The sequence below is a fragment of the Sciurus carolinensis genome, chromosome 13 (assembly GCF_902686445.1).
Source record: "Sciurus carolinensis chromosome 13, mSciCar1.2, whole genome shotgun sequence".
NCBI classification, from domain to species: Eukaryota; Metazoa; Chordata; class Mammalia; order Rodentia; family Sciuridae; genus Sciurus; species Sciurus carolinensis.
The window spans coordinates 8,328,407-8,354,670 of record NC_062225.1 but is presented as its reverse complement, the minus strand read 5'-3'; the positions used below and the strand labels follow the sequence as shown (position 1 = coordinate 8,354,670).

The 26,264-nt window shown below is 44.2% G+C and overlaps 1 protein-coding gene across 1 annotated transcript in view; it reads left to right on the top strand.

The window, feature by feature from the left end:
• The window catches only part of Aff3 (ALF transcription elongation factor 3), a 538,593-nt gene that overhangs the window by 23,411 nt on the left and 488,918 nt on the right, over nucleotides 1-26,264 (top strand). Inside the window, exons 2-3 of the mRNA XM_047523038.1 lie at nucleotides 14,623-14,746; nucleotides 15,761-15,886. Coding sequence (XP_047378994.1) covers nucleotides 15,834-15,886 — 53 coding nt within the window. The 5' untranslated portion in view covers nucleotides 14,623-14,746; nucleotides 15,761-15,833. The remainder of the gene's footprint in view (nucleotides 1-14,622; nucleotides 14,747-15,760; nucleotides 15,887-26,264) is intronic.

The window sequence follows — 26,264 nt, the reverse complement described above, 5'->3', positions numbered from 1 at the left end:
AAAAGCATGACATTCCCAATTAAGTACTCGGCAGATGGATTTAACTACAGATACAGCTGAAGAAAGAATTAGTTAACTGAAACAAACAGTAGAAGAAAATATTAAGAAACTTTAAAAAAAGAAAAAGTAAAACAAAATTCCAAAAGAAATAAAACAAAAGGTGGGGGTGGGGGGGGGGGAAGCCAGAAATTATAACATATGGAATCAGAATCTCAGAAGAAGAGAGAATAAATGGATCAAAGTAAATAATTAAAAAGATGCTCAATAACTTCTCAAAACTGATGAAAGATAACAAAGTCAGATAATGAATTTTTAAGGCAAAAATTTATAGGCTGAACAAAAATAAATCCTTACTGTATTAGTCAATTCTGCATTAATGTGAACAAAAGACCTGACAAGAACAACTTAGAGGAGGAAAAATTTATTTTGGCTCATGGTTTCAGAGATTCAGTCCACAGTCAGCTGACCCCATAGATCTGGGTCCAAGGTGAGGCTGCTTACCATGGTAGAAGGGTAAAGGAAAGCTGCTCAGTGTATGGCAACCCGGAAGCAGAGAACATGAATGCAAAGAGCCAGGGATAACAGAATCCCCAAGGGCACACCCACACCACTGACACACTTCCTCTAGCAACACTCTACCTGCCTGTGGTTACCATCCATCAATCTATTAAAATTATTAATCCAGCAAACAGATTAATCCACTGATTAGGTATAACTCTCATAATCTGATCATTTCACCTCTGAACATTCCTGCATTGTCTTCCACGTGAGTTTTCAGGGAACCCCTCATATCCAAATTATAATATCTTCCCAGGCACATCATGTTAAAACTGCTGGTAATCTGGGGCTGGGGAGATAGCTCAGATGGTAGAGTGCTTGCCTAGCAAGCACTAAGGCCCTGGGTTCAATCCCCAGCACTGCAAAAAAAAAAAAAAAAAAAAAAACTGCTGGTCATCAAAGGCAAAATAAAATCTTAATAGCAGCAGAGGGAAAAGGCTTTATCTTCATAGGAACAACAACAGAGCTGACAGCTGACTTTCTAATAGGAACAATAAAAGCCAGAGGACAATGATGACATATCTTCAAAGAATTTAAAAAAAAAGAACCTGTTAACATGGACTTTTAAGCCTAGAGAAAATACTTTCAATTATAAAGGTGTTATGGGGCACAATTTAGTAACAGATCGATCACCACTGAGAAGTCCAAATTTGAGAGTCTTTATTAAGCCGGCCGACTGACTTGTCTCACACAATGCCCCAAAAATGGCTATTGGGAAAACAGCCCCGACCACAGGTTTGCAGGAGTTTTTATATCATAAATCAGTACATCAATCATAAGTGTGTTGCTATGATTTAAAATTACAAACTAACATCATGGGATCTGAAATCATTAGCAGAGGGGGAAGTGGGCCAAAATGACCTTACTTAGGTACAAACGAACATTTTAACAATCACTGTTGACATCACCGTTAACATGGTACATTGTTTAGGAAACAAGGAATCAAAAAGAGAACAATTTTTCATTATACAAGAATTGCCATTTCGTCATTTTGTATTGCCAAACAAGTCATGCTAAGCACTGTTGACGGGTACAGAGGCAGGGCGTTCCGATGGGAGAAGCATTTCCTACATAACATGGAGTCTCAAGGTAAAATGGAATCTGTTTAGTCATTGCCCGCATAGCCTGGTCTATAACATTTCCATGGAGTCAAATATGTCAACCCGTCACAAAGGTAAAATGATATTTCCATGCTAAAAGAAGTAGAGAAAAATTTTCAGCAGTAGAAACACAGTAAATACTAAATGATATTCTTCAAGGAGAAGAAACATTATCCTAAATGGAAGTTCAGAGGTATAAGAATGAATGAAGGACCAGCAAAATGCTAATGTAAATTAGCTGTATAAAACAATGTTGTCTTTTGGTTTTCAATACACAGAGAACTAAATACAGAACAACACTCATATATAAATTAGGACAGGGATAAAGAGAATGCTCTAATTTCCTTTCATTTTCCTGGAAGAGAATAAAACTAACACTAGATTTTTTTTTAACTCAAGAATGTGTGCATTTTATTATCCAGGTCAAAAAATAAATAATACAAACCATGTAAGTTTGAAGCTAGTAGAAGAGGAGGAACATAGAATAATGAAAGCATACTCATATAATCCAAACAAGAGCAAAACAAAAACAGAAAAAGGAACAGAACACAGTATAAATAGCTCCTAGCAAACAGTAGATACAAAACTCAATAGAGATGTAATTATGTTAAATGTAGATGCATTAGGTGCTTCAATTAACAGGCAAATTTTATCAAGCTGAGTAAAAAACAAATAAGCATACAGCTATATGTTTACAAGCAATGAATATAAGGATATAGAAAGGGTAAAAGTAGAAGTAGGGAAAATATTTTTTCTATAAGCACTAACCCAAGGAAAATTAATGTAGTTGTATCTATATGAAAGAGTAAAAAAAATTTTTTTTGGTGGTTCTGGGGATTGAACCCAGGGCCTTGTGCATGTTAGGCAAGTACTCAACCAACTGAGGTATATCTCCAGTCAAGAGTAAAATTTTAAGGCAAAAAAATCATTAGAAATTAAGAGGGACAACTCATTATTATAACAAAAACAATTTGCAATTGATATAATTATTCTAAATGTATGCACCTAATAATATGATTTCAAATATGTAAAGAAAAACCTTAAAAAATTATAAGAAGAAATTGTTAAAATCCTCAGTCACAGTGAGATGTGTTTATAAACCTCTTAGAAATGATAAAACTTGTAGACATAATATCAGGAAGCATGAAAAGTTTTAAAAAACCTGGCTAGAAAATGATACATAAGCATATAAGGAACACCATTCCAACAACAGAATGCACATATTTTTAAGCATGCATGGAAAATTGGTTATATGTGGTACCACAGAAGGTGTCTCAACAAATTTCAAAATATCAAAATAATAGATCAAAGTATATTCTGTGGTGACAGAGCAATTAAGCTACAAGAGATTATGAAAAAGGAAGCAAGAAAATCCTAAGTGTTTGGAAATTAAGAAATATATTAATAAATAATTAATGTGTCATGGAAGGATCATGGTGGAAATTAGAAAATACTATACTTTGGACTACATGGTGATCAGAGTTTGTAGAATTCAGCCAAATCGGCCCCCAGAGGAAAATGTATATCAGTAAATGTATCGATTAGAAAAGAAAGAAGAACAAATATCAATGAAACTAGCATCCAACTCGAGAAATTAGGAAAAGCACAGCCAGTCAAAACCAAACACATTGGAATGAAAGGAATGGTAATGAGGAGATCAGAAATTAACAAAGCAGAAAACAAAAATACAATACACGTTAGTGATCAGACAAGCCAAGAGGTGATTCTTTGAACATACTAACAAGGTCGAGAAAGTCCTATTAAGATTGAGCAAAACAAAAAGAGACAGAGTGCCCTAGGTTGGATCTGGGGTGTCACTCCAAGGCCCATATATAACACCAGCCCACTAGGTGGCTCCACCTACTGGGCAGTGGTAGAACGTTAGGAGGCGAAGCCTATTGGGCGGAAGTTAGATCATTGGGGGTGTGTCCTTGAAGGGCAGATTGGGCCCGCCTCTTCCTTCCTGACTTTCATGAAGTGTGAAGCTCTGTTGAACCACGCCTGCCCATCCATGATCTTCTATGTTACCAAGCCCCCAAACAACAGGCAAGCAACCATGCATAGAAACTTCCAAAATGATGAGTCAAAATAAATCCTCTTTTAAGTTATTTCAGATATTTTGCGATAGTGACAAGTATTTTGTGATGGTGACAGCAAGCTGGCTAACACAGATGGAGAAAAGCCATAAATAAGAAGTGTAAGGAATAGAAACAGGGATAACTAACTACAGATCCTAACACACTAAAGGGATTGTGAGTGAATATAACTTTAGGCAATTATCTTGAAAAATATGAAGACTTGGATACATTTCTGGAAAAATAAAACCAAAATGGATAGAAAATAGACTTCAAACTATTGAAAAATCGAATCCATAATTTAAATTTTTCCTTCAAAGAAAACTCCAGATTCAGATGACTTTAGTGATAAATACTATTGTTTCTATAAAGAAATATTTCCAATATTATGCAAATTCTTTTTTTTTTAAACTGGGGCTTGAACACAGGGTTGCTTTACCACTGAGCTATATCTCCAGTCCATTTTGTTTTTCTTGGGGGGACAGGGTCTTGCTAAGTTGCTGAGACTGGCCTCCAACTTGCCATCCTCCTGCCTCAGCCTCCTGAGTAGCTGGCATTACAGGCCTCCATCACTGTGCCTGACTAAAATTGCTTGTAAGTAGGAAAATTGTGCTCACTTATAAGACCAATCTCAGGCATGATCATTGGTATAACTGTCGCTTTTAAAAAGGCAAATTGAACCTACCAATAAATATAAGAGCAGTGCCTTATCATCAAGTGATATCTATCCCATGAACACAAGGCTGGCTTAACTTATGAAAATTAATCAGTGTAATTCATTGCATTAACCATTAATAGAAAAATGGAGACATATAGTACAATCATTTCAAGAGACCACATAAAACATTTTATAAATTTTAGCATCAGTTCACTATTTCAAAAGAGCAAATAAATAGATGTAAGTTTAACAAACCTGCAATAGTTGGGAAATTTCCTAATCTGAAAAAGGGTCTTCAAAAAAAAAAAAAATCCCTATGGTTTTAATGGCCACTGTCACTACTTCTATTCAATATTGTATGTGCAATTGTAGCTGGTATGTTAATAAAATAAAATAATATAAATGGAATTGTAAGGATTACAAAGAAATAGCTGTCATTCACAGATGATTATTGAGTCCTTGCAAATATAGAAAATAAAAATGAACTTCCAGATAAATCATCAGAAAGAATGGGTCAACTTAATCAAAATCTGAGGGAGAAATGAAATCTGAAAAATGTTCTAGATCTCTTTGCAATGAACTATTAAGCATTACTGAGATAAATAAAAGGAAATTTAAATAAACATAGATATATCATGTTCAGATATCAGAAGACTGAACGTTGTTAACAAAGTGAGCTACCTATTCAGTTAAAATGCTAACTGGTGGGCTGGGGAGATAGCTCGGTTGGTAAAGTGCTTGCTGAACAAGCACAGGGCCCTGGGTTCGATCCCCAGCACCGCAAAAAAAAAAAAAAAAAAAAAAGCTAACTGTCTTGTACGCATAACAAATACACCAATGGAAATGAAAGGGTCACAGAAGAAAACAAATACACCAATGGAAATGAAAGGGTCACAGAAGAAAAGGCCTTGGAGTAGGGCCGGCAGGGATGTCATGCCCTGGCCACCCCCGGGGCCATGGCCTCCTGATTGGATCAGTATCTGAGGTAGGGCAAGTTGCTGGAAATTTTATACCAGGTGATTCAATCTGCAGTTTGAAAACCACTTCTCCCGACACGTGGACTCACACATATGAGTTCCTAAATTTTGATGCATAACGCAGTTTTTAAATTTTCTTTGTTATTTTACATGGCTGGGGATTGAACCCAGGGCTTGTGCAGGCTGGGCGAGGGCTCTGCCACTGAGCCACAGCCCGACCCCAGGGCTTTTTGTTTTGTTTGTTTTAATTGAAAGCTGATTAGGAAGATGGAGAACTGTATTACATCATACTGCAAAACTTTCCACAATCCCATTTGAATACTTCTGTCTTTCTCCCCAAATCCTAGTCCTCGAAAGCTGCTACTCCTTCCCTTCCTGTCCTCTCTGGCAACCGGGCCAAGCCCTTCCTTCTTCCCACGCTTATTGATATATGATTTATATATGTGTGTATGTATTTAATTTTGTCCAGCCGTTTCCCCTTTCCTCAGTGTCCCTCCCCTACATCTCTACCATCACTTTGCTTATCAAACAAAAGTCACTCGGAAGAGTGTCCTAAAAGGGGGAGGGAAAACTGGAAAGTACTGGAGACGGGCCAGCCCTCCCCCACAGCTGGAGTTGCCTTCCTGAGTGTCTGTTATGAACTTGACCGGGAAAGAAAAGAACCTCTTCCTTAGGAAATGAACCCCAGTACAGGGGCTCTCGTGATGCTGCGCTCCAGGACACGAGCAGCCTGTCCTTGTGGCGCCAGGCTCTACGAAGCCAGCACCACTCTGGTTTCCAAGAACCAAATGCCACAGGGCTGCCGAGGACTTCCTGAGCAGCGCGGGCATCAGGTGCCACAGCCTGTGCTGTTGCGGGGCAGCTGCACTTAGAAGGGTCCTGCCTCCATGGGAAGCTCTGCTGGCAGCGATCTGAAGCTCTTCACAATGTCCGAACAGAATGCTCCACGTTCTCTTTTTGCAAATGAGGTGGTGGCCCCGAGAGAGAAGGGCTTTGCCGACTTGCTGGATTTTACTACAGAAGCAGGACCTCCAGGTTGAGTACTCGGTGAAATACTTTCTCTGGCTTCTCAGAAGCCATTTCCTCTTTTCGACTCTTGGTTGTCCCTCCGGGTCTGGCGGCTGGGTGTTCGCTTGCTGTTTTACTGAGTCTCTGATGTTTTGTCTCCTGCTCACTTAAAATGCTTTTACGCCACCAAAGCAAGGTTCTTCGCCACCTGGCCTCAATCTCTCGTCCTGGTTTTGGCTCCTTTTCCTCTGCCTCATTCTTGACCCTGCACTTGGCTTCTACGAGCCCACCCCAGGGATGCTTTGACCACATAGAACCTTCTCTGTGAGGGGCACGTGACCCGCTGCTTCTGGCCTCTGCTTTTCCTCACATGCTTTTCCTTCCGCCTGGAATGCTCCTCCCCAGCTGCCAAGACGCCTCGTTTGGGCTTTTGTACCATTAGACTCAACCCAAGTGTTAGCTTCTGTATGAAGCCATTCGAGAAAGGCTCAGTGTCACCTACCCACTCTGCCTTCTCCATCACAAAGCTGGGAACCCACTAATGGTATACAGTTTGTTCTTCTCTCCCATCTTCTCCAAACCCCTTCTTCTAGATAAGTTGGTTCTTGACTTAGAATACAAGTCAGCCATTCTTTCTAGAAAGAGCTCCCCAAGAGCCTGCATCCATCATCACAGTCTGAACCACATTAGAACGTAATTACGTCTGACCCCCACTAGACCACATCTGCTTTGCTTACGGTGGTGACCTCAGTGCCTCACAAAGTTCAGAGCACATAACTGACTCAATAACTGTTAAATTCAAGGATGAGTGAGTGGATGAAGATGTATTTGCATAATCCTCCGACTGCAGGTCTTTTGACTTTTAAAATTCCTCTTCCCATCTCTTTTCTAAGCCCACTGCTTAACACATACAAGGTGCTCCATGATGTTTGTTCAGGAAATCGATATCTGAAATGACTTACGTGATCATTTGAGATTATCCTCTCGAGGCCTGACCCCCAAGACCCAGGCTTGGGAATGCATCCCCCATAACTTCAGTCCCGACTTGAGGTTGCATTCTTCAAGGGATGACAGCATGGGAATCTGGGCTGAGACTCACTCAGGTCCAAGAGGATGTGTTTTCCTTTATGTTGTAATAAACCTCATATTGTTGCCTAGAGAGTGAGAGAAAGCAATGCTAAATTCATAAAATTGTAACTGTCGGTGCCAAGTGTATAGAATTATAATAAGCATCACAGGAGAGGTGGAGCTTTGGAAAAGCACAGAACTCTCCCTGGAAAGTTTTGCTCTTGTTACTTATGTAGGGCTGGCTGTGGGGCCTGGAATTTTCCTCAGGACCCCTACTGTCTCACTCTCACCTCTCCCCGGGAGCCTGGGCTCTCTCACTTTCTGCCTCCCATTGAGCAGTTTCTTCCTGGAGAACCAACAGGCAGCAAAGTGGGGGAATCTTTCTCTCCAGGAGTTTCCTCCCTCCCTATCTTGAGATGGGCAATTTCCTTCTTGTGACCAGCTTCAGCTTTTGTCTGAAGCTCCCTTCTTCTAAGAAACTAAGAAGTAGGGGTTTCTCATTCCCATGCTAACGTGGTGCTTTTAAGAGACTGGTTCCCCTTTCTGTACAGTATTTCCAGGGGACCAGGGACATCCCCCTTCTGACAAAGTGTGGAGGAAATCACACAAGCCCACAAGACTCAGTGTATGGAGAACCAAGAGAGAGTTCAGTGAGACTGAACTCTAATACTGGGTGCTAACTGCAGGCTAGTGGTGGACTAGAAAGGTACAGAGAAGTCAATTTGCAATCCATAAACATAGGAATGTTGTTCTGGCCAGACCTGAATTCTTTAAAAATGAAATACTAAATCTCTTGAGAGAATGAGCTCTCTAACTAGAATTGTTCATGTGAAATCAAAACACACCAGGACTAATGTAGCAGGAATTTCTGCATTGGGTAGGAAGTTAGCTAGAGAGAGCCTTTATGGTTTCTCTTGACTTTCAAGTGTCTGCAATTTTATTATAGGGTTCTAACACTGTAAGGCAGCTTATATTTCAAAATGCAGTACTTAATTAGTTGTTTTCCTAAACTCCTTCTGAAGTAAATCAGCTTCATACAGTGGTAATTAGTTTATTGGTAGAAACAATGACAAAGTCTGAAACATGCATATTTTTGAATGTGGCAAGGACACAAGAAAGGCCGACTGTTCTTATTCCTGCACTATTTTCCATAAGTGAGATCTTTTGGTATCCCCGTGAGGATGTAATAGTGACTTAACCCAGTTAATAAATAATGTGAAAATGAAGAAACAATTAATAATATGGAATATTCCAAAAATGCTGGAGCCAGATTAATCAGTCTTCAGACAACTAAGCATGAGTTTCTTATTAATTGACAGTCTTACAATTGGAGTGAACCCAGAAGCCAAGATTATATTTAAGGAAGTATTCATAGGCTTTTGTAAGTTACAATCGGTTCCTTGGCAGGGCCACCTCTGCTGGACACAGAGCTGGGACATCTGGTAGACCTGGCTGTATGTGGCAATGTGTAGGGTGCACTCAGGGGACTGTGGCTTCTCTAATCAGTTAGCTGTAATGATCAAAACCTGACAACAGTGGCTTAGACACATAGGGTCTTGTTTTGCTTCAAAACATACAATCTAGGTAGGTGGCCCAAACGTGGCGTAATTGTGTGAAGACATCGTCCAGGACCAGCCTCCGTTTGATTTTAGATCTGCAACCATGAGTCTGTGCTTCTGTTTTCAAGGTCCACAAGGACTGCTCCACCTCAGGTCTCAAATTGCATTTTGGACAGGAAGAAGGAAGTGACCTTGATGAAGGAGGTGTCCATTCTAGGAGAGCAAGTCATTCTGAGAAATGGCAGCTGGCATCAACAGATGTCTCACTGGCCTGAATGGTGTCACAAGCCCAGTTCTTGCTAAGAGAGACTGAAAACTATGGTTATTTCATCTGGGGTTATTACTTCTCCAAAGCAGACTTAGGCTTTGTTATTAAGGAGGAGGGCAGATGGAGACTGGACGGCCACCAGCAGTGTGTACTGGAAACTTATCTGTATCCAGCCTCTGGTGAGGTTGACTCTGCTCTCTGTTTCTGCCTTTTCTGAACCTCAGGACTCTGAGTTGTGGGAGAAGTCTTCACCTAAAGGACATTATGAGGAGCTTATGCTGCTGCGCTTTACCCATCAATTTTTAACACCTTACCATATACTTTAGAAATGTCTCTGTTTCGAGGCTATGGTCCATAGTTGCTCCATTGGCAATTTCAGCATCCCCCAAGGGCTGCCTGGGGACCATCGAATCCACGAATACTCTGGCACCATAAGTAAAGAGCTGGACACCCACAGCTGTGCTGTGACTTCTTTCCCACATTGTCCCTCAGAGCCAACCTGAGTCTCCTCCACCAGGACAGTTGCTCTTGCTGTCTGTTAGCACTGAACAGACAACACAGCACTCCTGTTTGGAACGGCTCAACACCTTGAGATTTGTTTAAGTGAAAAAAGGAGGTCCTACCTGTAAACAAGGAAAGGTTTATGGCTCTCCTGACGAACTCCAGGGATTCCTGTCTGGCAGCTCTCCCGAAGAACAACTGAACACAGAACTCTCACATTCTAGAACAGTCAGAGGAAAAACTGACGAAGAATATTCGATTTGGCCTTCTCATGTGGCCAAAAAGATACTGAGGCACAGAGAGAAATGAGGAACAGGAGCTCACTCCAGGTGTAGCATGGCAGAACTCTGGGGGCAGGAGAATCTAGGGGAGGAGAACTGCAGAGAGTCTGGAAGACTCTCTCTTGCCTTCTGATTGGGTCTGTATTACATTAACTATTTAAGTACCTGTAAACCTGGGAATGCTCGATGGCAAAGATAATATAGACAAAATTATTGAGGGGTGGCAAATGGTATTGGGGTTACCGGATCCAATCCCTGATCTGCCATGCTTTGGTTAGTGACACTTCTTGGTTCCTTTGTGAGCTCACTTGCAAATCCCCCACGAAACCTCAAAATTTATGCCATCATTCTTTATATGCCCTTGGGAGAAGCAGATGCAGTGGATATTTGGAGCAGGACCAAGTAGCTGGTGGTATAGAAATGTTTCCTACTGTTACAGTTATCTCCTATTGTCACCAGTTTCAGAGTCCTTGAACCTTCCATAGTTGGCCAGTAGACATCTTGAACAAGCAAGGCAAAGATCCAGAGGGATGTAGGTTTTAAGTCAGGATGGTTGGTTCTTGTTCCAGTGTGGAAGGATCTTCTCATGCCACAAAAGAATGGAATTATCCCCGAAATATGTCAGCATAGCATGAAATACGTGTGATGGGAGGTCCTTTATCCGTCCCCTTTTCTGAATGGTCTGTCTTTGCTGTCCACATTTTCATCTTGAGTATGAGTGACTACCTTGCTTTTTCTTTTTAAAGCCACACCAACTAGTCTTTTGTACCAGTTGCATAAGAAACAATAACACCTAAGATAGATATGCCTAGAATTCTTCTGTCCAATCAACTTTTTTTTTTTCTTAAGTTCTCTTTAATTTGGCAATACCTTAATTCTCTAAACAATGTTAAGGTAGTCGACGGCATTTGGAAATTATCTTTGTCTTGTTTGGTACTTGAAGGGCATGAAAAATTTCCCTCCACTTCCTCACCCTCTGCCAGGGGTCATTTTCTCCTCTCTTTTCTCTGCCCTGTTTGCCCTCTGACCCCGACTAACTCTGCTGTTTCCACGGACTTCTGAATCTAATTAATGTCTTGGTGGCTATATAAATGAATTATGTAGGCAGAAGGATGTTGGAAACTTTAAGAAAAGTGCATTCCTTAGGGAAAACCTGGTTTTGTTGAAGGGGGAGGGGGGAGGAACACACATTCCCAGGGGGTAGAGTGTCAGGAAAGTGTAAAACCCCAGTAACATACTCACACTCAATAAAGAGCTGTTGCCTGATAAGCAGGCAAAACCTTAGGAACATCTATTTTGACATGCAAGCAATAACCAACCGCTATGGAAGCTGGCTGAGGGGACAGATTGTCCAAATAGGCTGCTATCCCAAATTTGCTTCAGTCACTGAACTGGGGTATAGGCTTCCCTTCCCCTCAGCCTCTCTTTTCCAGCCAGTTTACAACCATTTGCAGGGAGTATGTCCTTAGAGAATCTCTGGAATGACCCTGGCTCCCTGGGCCCCAGAATGTCCTCCAGTGATCCAGGACAGCAGGCAAGCAAGGAGGAGGGGCCAGAGTGCTGAAGTTCTCAGCCAGAGGATACTGTCAGAGAGCCCAAGGCGGAGATGGTCCCTATGCCCCAGGTTTCCATGGAAACATAGGAGGAGTGATGACAGCCAGCACAGCCGCACCATCTGCTCAGGACCTGGTGAATGTTAAAAAAATAGAAAGGCACCTCGGATCCCAGGCTAGAACCACTCAGAGATACCTGCGGAGAGAGGGGAAGGCCTGAGGACGCTAGAGCTCTTGGGTGGACTGAAAATCCACGTTGTCCGGGGGGCTGGACATGTTAGCTTGTGATTCGAAGGCAGAAAGCCTGAGTGTTTACCCTAGCGTCCCTAGGTACAGTGACAAACACCCAAGGAGCCTCCGGAAGGAGAAGCAGAGTGAGCAGTGTGTCTGTAAGCTTCGCTGGAACAGGAAACAGAGTCCCAACACACAATGCTGGAGGAGAGGGAGCAGGGGCTGACGGGAGCTTGATGATGCTCCCCCCACCTTCCAGCAGGACCACCTGCAGAGCTGGCTTTTGGCCTGACATATTTTTCTAGAGGAATGGCAGGATTCAAAAGAGAGAGAGAGAAAGAGAGAGAGAAAAATCCTATCTGGTCATAAAAGCAGCCTCCGAGGTACAGCTGTGTCTTCAGAATAAGGCATGAATTAATAAAGCCATGTAAGGTTCTCTTCTCTCAATTCCTATCTACAGAGAGATCTTAGTGAGATGCCACTGATTTGCTCTGGGGTCTACTTAGGAGGCTTCTAGTTCCAGGCTGGCAGAGTACGAGTGGGGCCCTTGCTTGGGGCACTTTTGTGCCCCAGATGGAGCAGGATTCAGTTCTTAGTCCTTTTACTTTGTCATTTTAGCCTAAATAAGTAAACAAACCTATTCAGGAAGAAAACAGCACCTGTAACTTAGCTGCCTTCCCTAGCGGCCCCCTCCTGAGCTGGGTGGCTTCCCTTGGCTCTCAGCAGTATGGCTTGCATGTCCCTGGGGAGATAAATCCCCTAGGTCATCAGGTCTACAGGTTGCACAAAATCTACAGCAGCTTCATGGGAAACACCACTTTTTATTTTTAATCTGGGCAGTGTCTTACTCCTTTAAGTACAAAAAGCAAAAAAAAAAAAAACAGGCAAAAAAAAAAAACAAAAAAAAACCCAGCTTTTCCATCGGTTCTGGTGAATACTCTAATCCCAGAAGGTCCAAGCCCCATTTTTACTTTGTATTAAGGATTTTAAAAATTAGACAACTAGATTAAGTGCTTGCTTTGGTTCGTGCTTCTAGAGACTGGAGGTTACTGGGAGAACCTTCATAAACCAGATAAATAATAATAAAAAGTTCTCTTCATAAAGTCTCTCATGAACTGATCTATCTTTTACTTCTAAAAATCATTAATTTAGAATTATTTCCATCACAGCTTAGGAAATAATGGTATCTACAACTATTACTTGGGTTTCTTCAAAAGTCCCCATTCTCCAAGTGGACAATTTTCCCAAACACATACACTGGAAATAAAAATATTAAAGCAACTATCCCCCTGTTAAAGGTTCCCAAATAGAAAATAACACTTATTCCTGAAGAAACATTTTCAAAATCGCACAGTGAAATTGCTTTAGGCTCAAGTACACTCATATATTAACACAAGGCTCCAGAGTTTAAACTCAAATATGAATCTACCCATTACTTCATAGCCGTTGTGGAGAGGCCTTTTGTGAAGAAGCCCCTCACCCAGCTTTACTCTCTCCACCCCCGGCCCTTTCCATTTCTGGAACTTCCTATTTATCTCCAGCCTCCTGGTGGGGGCAAATCTGTATCTTGAGCTTCAGGCCCGGCTTGGGACTCAAAGTACACTTGGTTCTGCTAGTTCTTCAGCAACCCTCCTTTGTATAAACAGATGTGGTGGGAAGGGAAGGCAAGCCAGATCTCCGTGAGGGGCAGGAGGTCTCTTTTTCTGGAGAAGTTTCCCAGCTGCAGCCAGGAGCCCAAGGAACAGGACACGTTTCTTGTTCAGGCCTTGGAACTGGCAGTTCTTCCAAACAGGGGCTGTTCCTCTCGCTCTCTCCTCCACCCTCCACCCCCAGCCTTTGTTCCTGAGAATGCTGTCTCCCTGTGATGTCTAGATCTCACTTTTGCCAGAGCAAACATTTCCAACAAGGCTAAAGAGATATTAGGAAGAGAGGGTTTTTTTTTTTTTCCTCTTTTTTTCCCCCCCTTCTTTCCAAATATGCTGGAGACTAGGATTTGGGAAGCCAGCCCCACACCTGTACTTTCTCCTTTGTTCTTTTGTAGATTTGTTACCATCTTCAACTATCCAGGGAGGTTTCTAAGGGTGGGAAGTTGTCAGTTTGCAAAATAACAATTCTGTTTTCTTGGACTGTTGATGCAGACTCTGCCTGAATTCAGTGTTTTACATTTTGCACATTAGTTATGGATACGAATAAAGGAAGGAATACTTAAGGGCTCGGGAAAGAAGGGGGTGGGGCTAACTAATTTGCAACCCAATCTCAAATAGAAAAGAATTTTCATTGGCCTTTTGGCCTTCTACCTGTGTCCAGAACCGAGTTTGTTAATCCTCCTTTGGAGGTGGGTGAGGTGAAGAAGGTGGGGGTCTGTCGGTTTGACCTTGGAGGGATCCCGTGACTTCCACCTAAGGGTCCAAATTTCTGGCCTCCCCAGATAGTGACTCTTCTTATTCAGAAAAGGAACAAAGGGAAGAAGGGACGGAAGGCCTTCCTGCGGCAGGGAATGTAGGGTTTGGTGGGATTGGCGAGGCCACTGCTCTGTGCAGCTCTCTCCAGGAATTCTGGGGAATCCTAAGCAATGCTCTCAGAGCTGTGGTCAAGAGGATAGGAGAGTCAGGGTTCCAGGATGGGCCCCATTTTAGACCAGCAGAGAAGAAGCAGAGTTATAGTTCTGATCTGCAGACCTGACTCTCAGTATGTCTGTGACAGGGAGCAACGTGGGTGGGGAGGAGGTTGGGGGGAACTTCTTTAAAACCAGGGCAGCAATAGTGACAAGGACTTGAATTTTTAGGAGCCACGATAATACTCTGTCATCATTCCAACGGACAATCTGCCACTCTCCAGACAGGAGAGGCGGCGGGAAGTTTGCAGTGGACACCCAAAAGCCTTTCCTGCAAGAAAATTAAAGAAAGCAGGTTGGTTTCCAGGACCCTCCAGTGGCGGGGGGCATGGTGGGACCCCATAGTAGGCCACACTGCAGCTGGGCACAGGTCTTCCCAGAAGGGCTTTCCTTCCCGCTTCCTCTGTATTTCGCTTAACTTACTGACTCCATAGATTTGAACCGATTTGTTTACGGCGCCGCTGCGGGCTGCAGTTAACTCTCGCCGCGCCTGGGGCGGCCAGGGAATTTCCCAGCACCCACCCCAGGTCTGCAGCCTGCACGCCGCGGCCGCGGGAGCGCGGAGCAGGGGCTAGTGAATTCGGGCCGGCAGAAGAAGTGCGTGCAGCCGGGACCGGGCCGGGTGGGGCTGGCGAGGGCGAGAGGCAGAGGGATGCGGCAGGCCAGGCACGGTGGCTCAGCATCCCCCTGCCTGCACTCGGTGCCATCGCCTGCTTTTCTCCCCAGCTCTCAGGACCGCCCCGAGCATCCCGGGGCTGCGGAGGGTCAGGAGGGCCGCGAGGGTCTGGGGGGCAAAGGGCGACCTCGAGGCGCGGCCTGCTGGCGGAGCGGGACCCCGAGAAGCGGCGCGGGGAGCGCAGGGGCGCGCGGAGCGGGAGCGGCGCGGGGCTCACGGCGCGCGCGCGCATCGGCCTCGCCCGCGCACACGCGCCTCCCCGAGGAGAAAGAGGCGGGCGGGCGGGCGCCGAGCACCGCGGCGGCGGCGGCGGCGGCGGCGGCGGCGGCGGCGGCGGCTGCAGCGGGCCGGGCCGCCGCGAGGGAGGGGCGGAGGGGCGGAGGGGCGGAGGGGCGGAGGGGCGGGCACGGGGCCGGGGAGGGGGCGGCGGCGGCGCGGCGAGCTCGCCGCTCTCGTGAGTGTGCCTGCGCGCGAGCCGGCGAGCGGGTGAGTGCCGGGCGCTGCTGCCCGCCGGGCCGGCCCGGAGTCGGGGGCGGGGGGCGCCCGGAGCCCCGAGCCGGGGACGGGCGGCGGGCGGGCGGCGGCCCCTCGGGCGCGGCCGGGATGCACCTTGAGCGGCGCTTTTCGTTGCAGCGCGCGGGCGGCCCGAGCCTCGGCGGCGGCGGCGGCGGCGGCGGCGGCAGCGGCGGCGCTGACACCTCCCACCATGGACAGCTTCGACTTAGCCCTGCTCCAGGAATGGGACCTCGAGTCGCTGTGGTGAGTCCGGTGCCGGCCGCTTCCGGCAGGCGGGAGCGGCGAGGGGAGCCGGGCCGCCCGCGCGCCCTCACCTGGGTCGGGGGCTCGGGCCGCCGTGGGGGCGGGGTGGGCCGGGGGCGCCCGCCTAGCCGACTGCTTCCTGCCTCCCCGGGCTGGAGGCACCGCCGCCTTCCCTCTGTTTGCCCCCTCTCTTGTCCCCTCCCCTGGTGCTGCCGCCCCAGCCCAGGGGCCGGGGATACGGTGCCAGGGGCAGATCGCAGCCGTGCAGGGAAAAAGAAGCGATTTTTAGAACGTGTCACCAATGCCTGGGGATCCACCCCTCGACCCCTAACCCCTCTCAGCTCCCTCCCCTCCGACTGCGCCGTCTCCCAGTTCTCCGAAAGCCGGGGGCTCGCACCCACGACCCTCGGAGTTGGTGCCGGTGCGAAGTGCCCTTAGAGGATGCTCCAGCCTCCTCCCTGCCCGCGCCGGGTCGGGGCGGCTGCATCCTTTCTGTCTGTCCCACCCACTCCCACTCGATTTGGAAAAGTGAACACCCGGGGCAGGCGGCGAATTTTTCTCCGTGCGGGAATTCCAGAGGCCTTGGCCCAGGGAGACTGGTTTCCTGGAGGTTCACAATTCCGCTGGGCCCTCTCTTCACACCTCTCCGCAGTTGTACTCCTCCTCCTCCTCTCCACCCTCTCTCCCGGCGCGGCGCCCCGTGTGTCCCTTTATGCCTCGCTCACAGCTTGCAGCCTGGGTGCACTCTAGGTTGTTTCTCTGGGATCTCACATTAAGGCGCTGCCGTAGGTAAATCGCAGGTAGAAACAGTTTAATTCCGGTTGCGGGTGTTTTAAAAATCCCATTGGCTGCTTCAACATCCCTCTTATTACCCCCCTATCCCCCTTCCCACCCACCCCACTATCTCTTAAATGTTTCCACCAGCCCTATTCAGGTGGTGGAATTACTGCCTGCATATTCCTGGAGGAACTTGTGTTATGTTTAATATTTACGGGGATGAACATCTGCTGGAACAAGCATATTAACTGTACTCTGTTCTGCCTCTGGTAATCGCTTATTGTAGAGCTGAGCTTTTTTTTTCTTTTTCCTTTAATTCAGTAAAGAGTTCACATGTGTCTAAAACTGCAAGTGGTGTGCACATGAATATGCAGTGCACAATTTTAAAGCTAAACTGCTGTATGATTTATGGCTCATATGGATGATATGTGGTCTGTGTGGGTATTTGCAGTGATTTAGGCTTGCAGTGACTTTTATTTTCCTAAAGACAGGTGTCACAAAATAAACTAGACACAAAGCTAGCGCATTATCGAGCAGTTTCTTATAAAAGATCCGATGGTGAGTAAGTACAGCTTGCTCCGCATAATGCTGGCGCCTATAAAACATACAGGGATGGGCCCTAATGTAATAAAACTTGTATATATTACACTGGAAACTTCAAAGAGTCAGTGTAGAAAGAATATGAAACATGTTATTACTCTATAAAAGTTGCTAATTACTGTGTTGCTGCTCCTGGGGATATTTCAGCCTTTCATTTACAGATACCTATTATTTTACAGGTTTACATTTAGAAACGTTGGTTTCTGGCACCAATTCAATAGGTTTCCAGATTAGCAACGATACTTTAAAAATGACTTTTGCTTTTTAAACAGCAGTCAAAGGGAAGAACTTATTGTTTTGCCATATTTTTTATGCTGCTTGTCTGCCTTGCTGACTCAAAACTGAATCCCTTCATGACTTATTGTAAGTGGTGTTTTGAGATTATCAGCCATAATTTGTGGACTCTTCCAGCACAGGGCCTGAGTGCTATTTTCCATTGCAACCTTAGTTCCCAGCTGAATTACCCGGAGCACTGTTAAATGATAAATGTCTATTGAATTGACTTGAAATTTATGTTAGTTACAGTATACGTTATTTAAAAAAAAAAAAAAGAAAAAAGAAAAATTAAGCAGTTTAATAAAAGCTGCTGTACATGCAATCATGTTTTGATCAATACATCAATTTTTAGCATATAAAAGCATACAGGAATTCTCAATTACAATTCAGTAGGACAGTTTGGAGTGTTTCCCGTTTTGCAGATGTAGCATTTACATTTCACAAAAGCTTGCATGTTTCTGATAAAGATAAACCAAACTCCTAGAGTAGACATTTTGTCTTCGTTATGGGTGAATTTTTGGATGGTATGTTCAAACTCAATTTTATGATTTACTTAAAATTTTGTTTGTGGTTTACATTTAAGCTAATGAGTGATCCAGAATAGCTCTTTAGGTACTTGCTGTGTTGTCTGGGATTTTCATATCCATTGTTTTCTTATTTGAATCTTTTGACAATCCTGGCAGTGGTAAGTGGAAGGAGTCCTACTTTATAGATGAAGAAGTACAAGCTTTGAACTGTTATATGACTTTACCCAAACCATAAAACAAATGACAGCAAACTTCAGAAAACTAATATTTACTGAGTACTTTTACCAGACACTGTTCTAGGTACATTACATATTTTAGGGCATTTAAGCCTCACAACAGTCTTACAAAGCAAGTAGTCTTAGTTGTCCCATTTCACAATGGGGAAATTGAGGTAAACTGCCCAAGATCAGATAGCTACAGGTGGAGAGGGATACATATTGGAACTAAGACTTAGCCTCAAAACCCACTTTTCTGACTGCAAATTCAGTGCATCGTTCTAGAATACTGCAGCTGTCTCGTAGTTTGTGAAGATGGCTCTGGAAATAATTATTACGCAAAGCCTTGATGAACTGGAACTCAAGGTTCTGGTAAAATATCAAAGAAGGAGAAAGGCAGACCTCAAATGGTATCTAAAACTAAAAATCAGAAATCAAAATGCCATGATTTAGGAAATCATGCCTGCTAATTATGAATTAATTTATGACAGTAGGCATACATTTTAAATAAAGGTGATTGAACACTTCTTCCTTTAATTCATCATAAGAAAACAGTTTTCTTTGAAGGGGATGGAGGAAGTACAGATTAATGGCAAAAATGGATCTTATTTTAAATCCCTAACAACTTTTTCTAATTGGTGGATATTGTTTTCCAATAAAACTAATTGCATTTTATTAGTTGTGACTGGGGCTTTGAATCAGAGCTCCCTTATTCTAGCCATCAGGAAAGTGTCTGCAAATGACTGTAGAGATCATATGAAGGGAAAAGCTTAGTACTACTGAATATAATCAATATATATAATCAATTGATAATTCAATAACTACCTGCTCTGTTTCTGTGCACACTGTTGCTTCTACTCAGAAGCATTACTTATTTTTCAAGGAAGGTCTTTTGAGACTGAATTACCAGATGGCTGTTCTTTTTAGCCATACCTTAGAGTTGAGATGGGTTGCTCTAATGAACACTTTTAATTCTACTTCCCATTTCTAGTTTGAAGTCAGAGTGGGGAACGTGGCACATGGTGAAGGTGCTCATTCGTACCCAGCTCTAGCTTCATGCAGTAGAGCCGAGTCCCAAGAGTTGGGGGATTCAGGAAGTTTAGTGGGGCAGATGCTATAGAGGAGCAGCATCTCTGTTTAGCTTCCCCTCCGTTCCCTACTGTCCTCCCCCAACTTCCAGTCTGCTGCTAGACATGTACATCAGTCCTCAGGGCCTTTAAAATAATGACGACCCCTTTTCATAGGTTAACTGTTGTTTTTGTTTATTCACTTAACAAATCTTTATTGATCATCTCTAGAACACAAGACCGTGGGCTGGTTGCTGTATGGTATAGACAGAAAGATGAGGAAAACATGGGCTATGCACGTCCTCATCTCGTAGGAGAATGGGACAAATCCATCAGTGCAAAAGGAAAGCCTCAACTCTGGCAATGCAGAGGAGACATATTTGCAGTAGGTTGGGAGGCAGAGGAAGGAGAGAAGAAAAATTGAGTTAAAAAGAAGAAGAAGAAAAAAAAGACTTCCATGGAAGAGGTGGCCTTTGAACTAAGCTTTGGAAGATGAATGGGATTTTTACAGACTGTGGGGGTGGGGGTATTGAGAGGACATTGAGGCATCTTGGGCAAAGAAAGAACTTGAACAAAGGCTTTCATTGGTGTCTCTGAAAGATCCTTTTATGAATCATGGTGGAATTACCTATACTACATAGTTTAAAGATGCAGAACTTTGTAATCATGAGATGGTTTCAGTGAATGAGGAAAATTTTCCAAAATGAACTGAAACTTAATCTTCCTTAAATATGAACACATTTTAGTTATTGGGGAGAAAGTCTATCAAATGACAGTAAATAGTCAGATCCTCCCTAGTAATGTGCCCTCTATATCTTCATATAAGCCAGAATCCATACACATTTTGTTCACTTTATATTCTTTCACCTTGCAACTTTTGATATTGTAGTGAATGGGCTTCTTTATACTCGTTTATTCAACTTAAAGCATTCGCAGCATTAGGCATTGCTAGAGGATAGGTAGTGGAGGGCATTGGCTTTTATATGTTTAAGGGTACCACCCACTGCAACAAATACATTGAACTCTGCAACCACACATGTTCATGCACATGCACACACACAATGGAAGCATGAGAGTGTCATGAAATAACACTTAGTATGTATGATGCATTTTGATATTCTCTACCTATTTTTTTCTTCATAATTCTTAACTTCTGGGATGAAACCTGCAGTTTAGAACTCACTCTAGGGTATACAACGGAGCGAGCTTGTTAGGAACTTAAGGAAGACTGTGAATAGACATTTGGAAGAATAAAGTATGACTTGTTCTAAGATAAAGTTGTTAATGCAGGGTGGGACTGGACTGCGTTCCTGAAAGGGGTGGACGACAGGCAGCGCCCCTGACAGCTCCCTAAGAATGCTTCCCAGGAGAGCCCACTGATTGTCTTGGGCTTTTCAAACCCATTACCAGTGGACATGCCCAGGCCCCAGCTTCCTCCAGGCCCCCTGGGTTAGGCTTCCTGGCCGCTTCATAATGTCAGAAAATTCCATAGATCCCTATCTTGGCCGTCAGGTACCTGGACCTTATCCTCCAGCACCAGGAGAGTAAGCATTTAAAACCCCTCGCCCTTTGGTCAGTCCGGGTGACTCAAAGTGGCTCATCACCACTCGAAGGTGAAAGGAGAGCAAATCACATGCTTGGGCTCGCGCATGCTCGCTTTTGCCCCAGGTATCCTGGAGCGGGCTGTGTCCTGGGTAGCCTGGGTGGCTGTGTTTACTCTCATTGGTCAAAAGAAATCATGTGGTTGGCTGCGGAGGCTTTCATTGGCTGAAAGTGTCAGCTGATGCTCCAAGGGCGGCAAAGTGCCTCCGCAGATGCAAAGGGTGAGCGTTTCTGAGAACCGTGGCTTGCAGGGCCAGAAGGGGCCTAGAGGCTGCCGACAGCCGGTGGCCAGCGTGGAGCATCCACAGGTGAGCGGACCCCAGCGTGGGAGAAAGCCGGTAGGAGGCGGGTTTAGTTCAGGGTGCAGAGTTGACTCCAGCTTGGCGTTGGATGAGCGAGTCACATGGGTTTCAACCAAATGTCTTGATGACGGTGAAGATGAGTTTTATGTGCGGGGAAATGATTCCTTCCTGTGTTCCAGATTTTCTTTTGTCAAAACGTAGGAGGGTTATAAAATGCTAAGAATCTATTTTGGGAGAATGTCCCTGTGAACCAGAGTGGATCTAATCAATGGCACTTTGGCTCCATATAGGCTAAAAAATAGTCGAATTAAGAAAAAACTAATTTCTTCATATAGAAAGCAAGATTTTTTTGTGTGTGCAAATGAAAATTTTAACCTGGACTAGACTTGCCTGTTTAAGTTTTCCTTATTTTGGGAATAAAGCCTTGGTGGCAAAATCAAGGCCATAAAAGATAATTTTAATATCATTTAATGGTAACATAATGCTTCCTTGTTTTATTACAAAGTGAAATCCATAAAACTTATTTTCAGTGTTGGCTGTTCCTTTTTGTCTGGGAATTTAATTGAGGTTTCTGAATTCAGCTGGCTCCAACCTTTCTGCTTGGCCCAGGGCAGCTCAGGATTTTTCTCATTTCCTATTCTCAGTCTTGGTTTAATCACTTATAAAATGACAGCACTTACCCTGGCCTACCTCATAAGGTTGTGATGTTAAGTAATAAAAGTGTCAATTGCTCTGCGAATGCCAAGTGTAGTTCTTTTATATTCTTTGCTTCCTTAAAAATCTCTCTTTTTTTCCATAAACAAGGAAAGACACGGAAAGACCACAGTGGGTCAGATTCAGCCATCAGCGGGGTACAGAGTTCTGTTCCTGGCCAGGGGACCCAGGGATGTTTTTGAGTGGAGATTGGTGTTTTGTCTTAGTTGTGCATCACAGTCTAGCAGGCTCATGGTTGGACTACTAACATATGTGGATATATGAACCATTACATAATCTTTGATGTTTTACTGAGAATGTATTGTATTACCAACCATTACATCAAATGACTTCATTTGGCACTGTGGGTCTCATTAAATTATGTCAGGCTAATCATAATTTAGTTTTACTAGAAACAAAACACACAGACCAGGGTAAGAGGATACCACACCACCGAAGAATCGAAATGGGTTTAGTCGAAGGACACTACACCTGGAGACATGGAGGGGGACTTCAGGCGTTCAGGAATAGTTGTTCTGGGGTTGTTCAAGGGCACAGGTCACATCTGTGGGTGTGCCAGCATTTCCCCATGCAGGGGTGTGGACTCTCAAGAGCTTGCTGGTTTCCTGATTCTAGAAGGACATCCCCGGATAAGCAGACCAGCAGCAGTGGGTTCCTTCTGAGAGTCTTTCCAACTCCCAAATTCTGATTGTTCTGTCACAGGGAGCAGGAGACAAAGAGTGCAGAAGTCGTTAATTGTATTCACTTGTGTATTTTCCCCCTCTGCAATTTATCCACTCACATGTGGAGAAAGGCAGGGAGGGTACTTAAACTTCTTCACATAATTTCGCCCCGGGAGACTCATTGTTAGCAGAGGTAAACAAAAATGACTGTAATTTGGAGACCACGCTAATGTAGCAACTCAGTTTAGAGTTATGTGTTTAACTTGATAGTGAAAATAATTTTATTTTTCCTTTTTTATGGACAGGAAATTAGTTTTCAAAAATCCCCTAGAGGGCTGTAATGTGAGCCTGTTAGTCTTAGTTAAATTTTTCTTGTCATACCTGTGCTGTTTACCTGAATTATGAAGTGACAGAACAAATTTTCTGTCAGTGTTCATTGAAATGTTAATTAGTTGCCTGGCGGTTTAAATAGCAAAAAAAAAAAAAAAGCTTTGTATAGCGTGGATCATCACCAGTTCTAGGAAACAATCCGTTTGTGTTTTCAAATTTCAAAATGTATGTTTTTCTGTAGAAGGAATTTGAAGGAAGACAAGACCTGGGGTGCAGAAGGCTATTTTGAAAACATAGGTCAGTATATTTCACTCTGATTTCGGGAAGACTTCTCAAACTTTATTGTGCACCTAAATAGCCTAGAGCTCTTGTTAATTTCCGCGACCAGGATGGGGCCATGTGTATATGCCTGAACAGCTCCCAGGTAGTGGCACTGGGCTGCAAATCAAACTTTTAGTTGGAAGGACTAAATGGTTAAAAATTCCTTTGAAAAGAAACTTCTGAAATATCATGTTTTCTTATCCCTGTTTGGAGGGTACTTTTGTGTAATAACATCACAGTTTCACAACGACAGAAGGATACATTTAGATGCAGCATCTATTTTATTTCTGTGAGATTTTCTAATACCATTCTGATGAGTGAGGGGGTGGTTAATTGCATCCAAGTGGGGATATGGTGGGAAATAAACATCAAGACCTAAGTAAACACAATTTGTAATAAATAGGCTAATCACTTTTTACAGCTTTTCGGTTCTCCTCAGTCCTTCAGAGTCTGGGTCCTTCTGCATCAGGAGTGGACGCTGGGAGCCGCGGAATGGTCTTCTGCTCTGGTCTTGCGGGAACCTCACAGTAACTTCTGGAGGTGCCCAGGATTCAGAACAAATGTCCTCATTATATTCCAGCCATTCTCTCTTTGGGAGGAAAGGAGCGGGGCCAGGAATGGGGACTCAGGGGGTGGCAGTGGGAGGCGGGGCAGCTATTTATAGAATTGCTGCACTGCCCCTGGCCATAGCTGCAAATTGCAACTTTCCCAGTGTCCTAGGAGAAACAACAGCTCAGACTCCAAGCGGAACCAGTGGCAGGTCTCAGACACCTCAGTCGAGAACTTTCTATGCCTGCATGACTAGCCATCCTCCCCCTCAGCCATTAACAGGGTACTGAGTCCATTAGGTGATCCAACTTAGCAGCAGTTTCTGTGCTTAATTTCCAGTTCCTGTGTTACCGGAAAGATAGACTCACATGGATGGTGCTGAGGAAAGAGAGTACAGTTGACTTTGCGTGTTCTGTGAGATTGACAGAAAGTTCATTGACTTTGCATAATGAGGGTGTGCATATGTACACACACAGGCAAACACGTGTATGCACGCACATTTCTATTCTCCGAGATAGGCACAGCAGGAGAAAATCAGAGTTTGAATAACTATGCAAATTTCAGATTGGGAAAAGAAAGCTGAATTTTTAGGAATAGTAGTTGATAACCTAAATCTTGCAGCGTGCACATGTGTGAACTGGTAGAGGTACGTGCAACAGTCTGGCATCGTTTGGAATTGCAGTTCTTATTTGTGCTCCTAGTGACTGTGGTATTGCCTCAGACATCACAGCCTATTGTTATCTGACTGAGTTGAACCATTTCTTGTAACATGCAACATTATTTTCCACTAATTTAACTTCCTTTAGATTGGGGGAGGAGAGAAGGAAACTACTGTCCTCAAGCTTGAACGTAGTTCAGGCCTCTAATAAGGAAATAGTTTAGTTATTGTTTGGTTTGTATGGGTGTCATGAAATTGATGTATTTTCTTTCACATGAGAGAAAGCACTACTCATTGGTGATCAATATACAATGCAAATAACCAAATAGGTGATTTAGAGCTCACCAAAACAACAACAACAATAAAAAACGGATTATCTTTCTGGGCTTAGGGTGGCACATGACTAACTTTAGCAGCTCTGGAGGCTGAGGCAGGAGCCTCACAAGTTCAAAGCCAATCTCAATTTAGGGAGGCCATAAGCAACTTTGCAATACCCTGTCAAAATTAAAAATTAAAAAAGGACTGGGTAAGTGGCGCACTATCTTAAACTCAGCGATTGGCTCTGTTGGGTCAAGAGATCCTTAAGAACAAAAAGCAACCAACAAGGGTCAGCTCTGTTCTGAACTGCACTTGCATTGTACAGACTTTTGGCCTGGGATCCCTGTCTTGACTGAGAGGATGGATTGTCAGCATGTCCCCAGTTGCTTCCTTTCCTGTGAGCCATGTCCAGTGCCAGGGACCCGCTGCTGTCATTTCTTGGAACTGCTGAAGTGCAGAGTGCCACTGGATGAGGAGGACTTGACCTCAGGCTGAGAAGCAGGTATCTTTGTGGGCACAGGCTGCGGTTTATTGACATGAAAGCCCAAAGTCTCCTGGAATGCAGCAGGTAAACCTTCCTTCCAGACTTTCAGTACCTGGATGCTTTGGCCTTCCATGCTCTGAAATGCCCTTTCTCAAGCCTCTCCTGTCATGTCAGGTACTGGAAATGAGGATTGAGCTGAGGGAGGGCACGGCCTTAGAGACCTTCTGAGCAGAACATGAAGCTGCCTGTGCCCCTGAGCACACGGCTTGCAGCAGCTGCGGAAGCAGGAGCCCTTCTCCGTGGCCACGGAAAACGCGGCAGGTCCGATTTCACCCTGGCGTACCAGTTGCAGCTCCGGCCTCGTGACTTCAGAATGCAGCCTTTGGCCGGGGCCCAGGTGTAGCAGTGCAGCTGAGGTCTGTGGGGAGCCCAGGATAGAGCTGTGCTCAGAGTCTGCTGTGTTCTTAGAAGTATGTCCATGCACAGAGGCCAGCCAGCCAGTGCCAGGAGGACTCTCCATTGAAGATAGTCTGTTCCCTCGAACATGGTACAACTTTTTCTGAGAACTAAACCTCTTACGTGAATTCCTTTATTGTTATTTTTTTGAGTTTAACCTTTAGTACGCATGGGATCCCTTTTGGGATCTAATATTATGTACTAGTTACATAAATTAATTCTGTTCTTTTCTTTACCCTTATCCCTCAGCAGGCTGAAAGTCATATCTTAGGGCCCTAGAGTATTGTGCACAGTAAGGAAGCACAGTATGTATATAATATGGAAGGCTTGAAGATGCTTTTCTTTCTCTGCATTTATAGATTTCTGGGTTGAGGTGAGCAACTGTGTCTTAGGCCAGACACTGAGGCAGACAGGCCACGTCACTAGCCTCTGGGGTGCTTATACTTTAGCTTGGAACAGATGAATTCAAGTAGTCTGTGTGGAGTTTTTTCCTGCATAGGATCCTGTGGAGCACATGAAA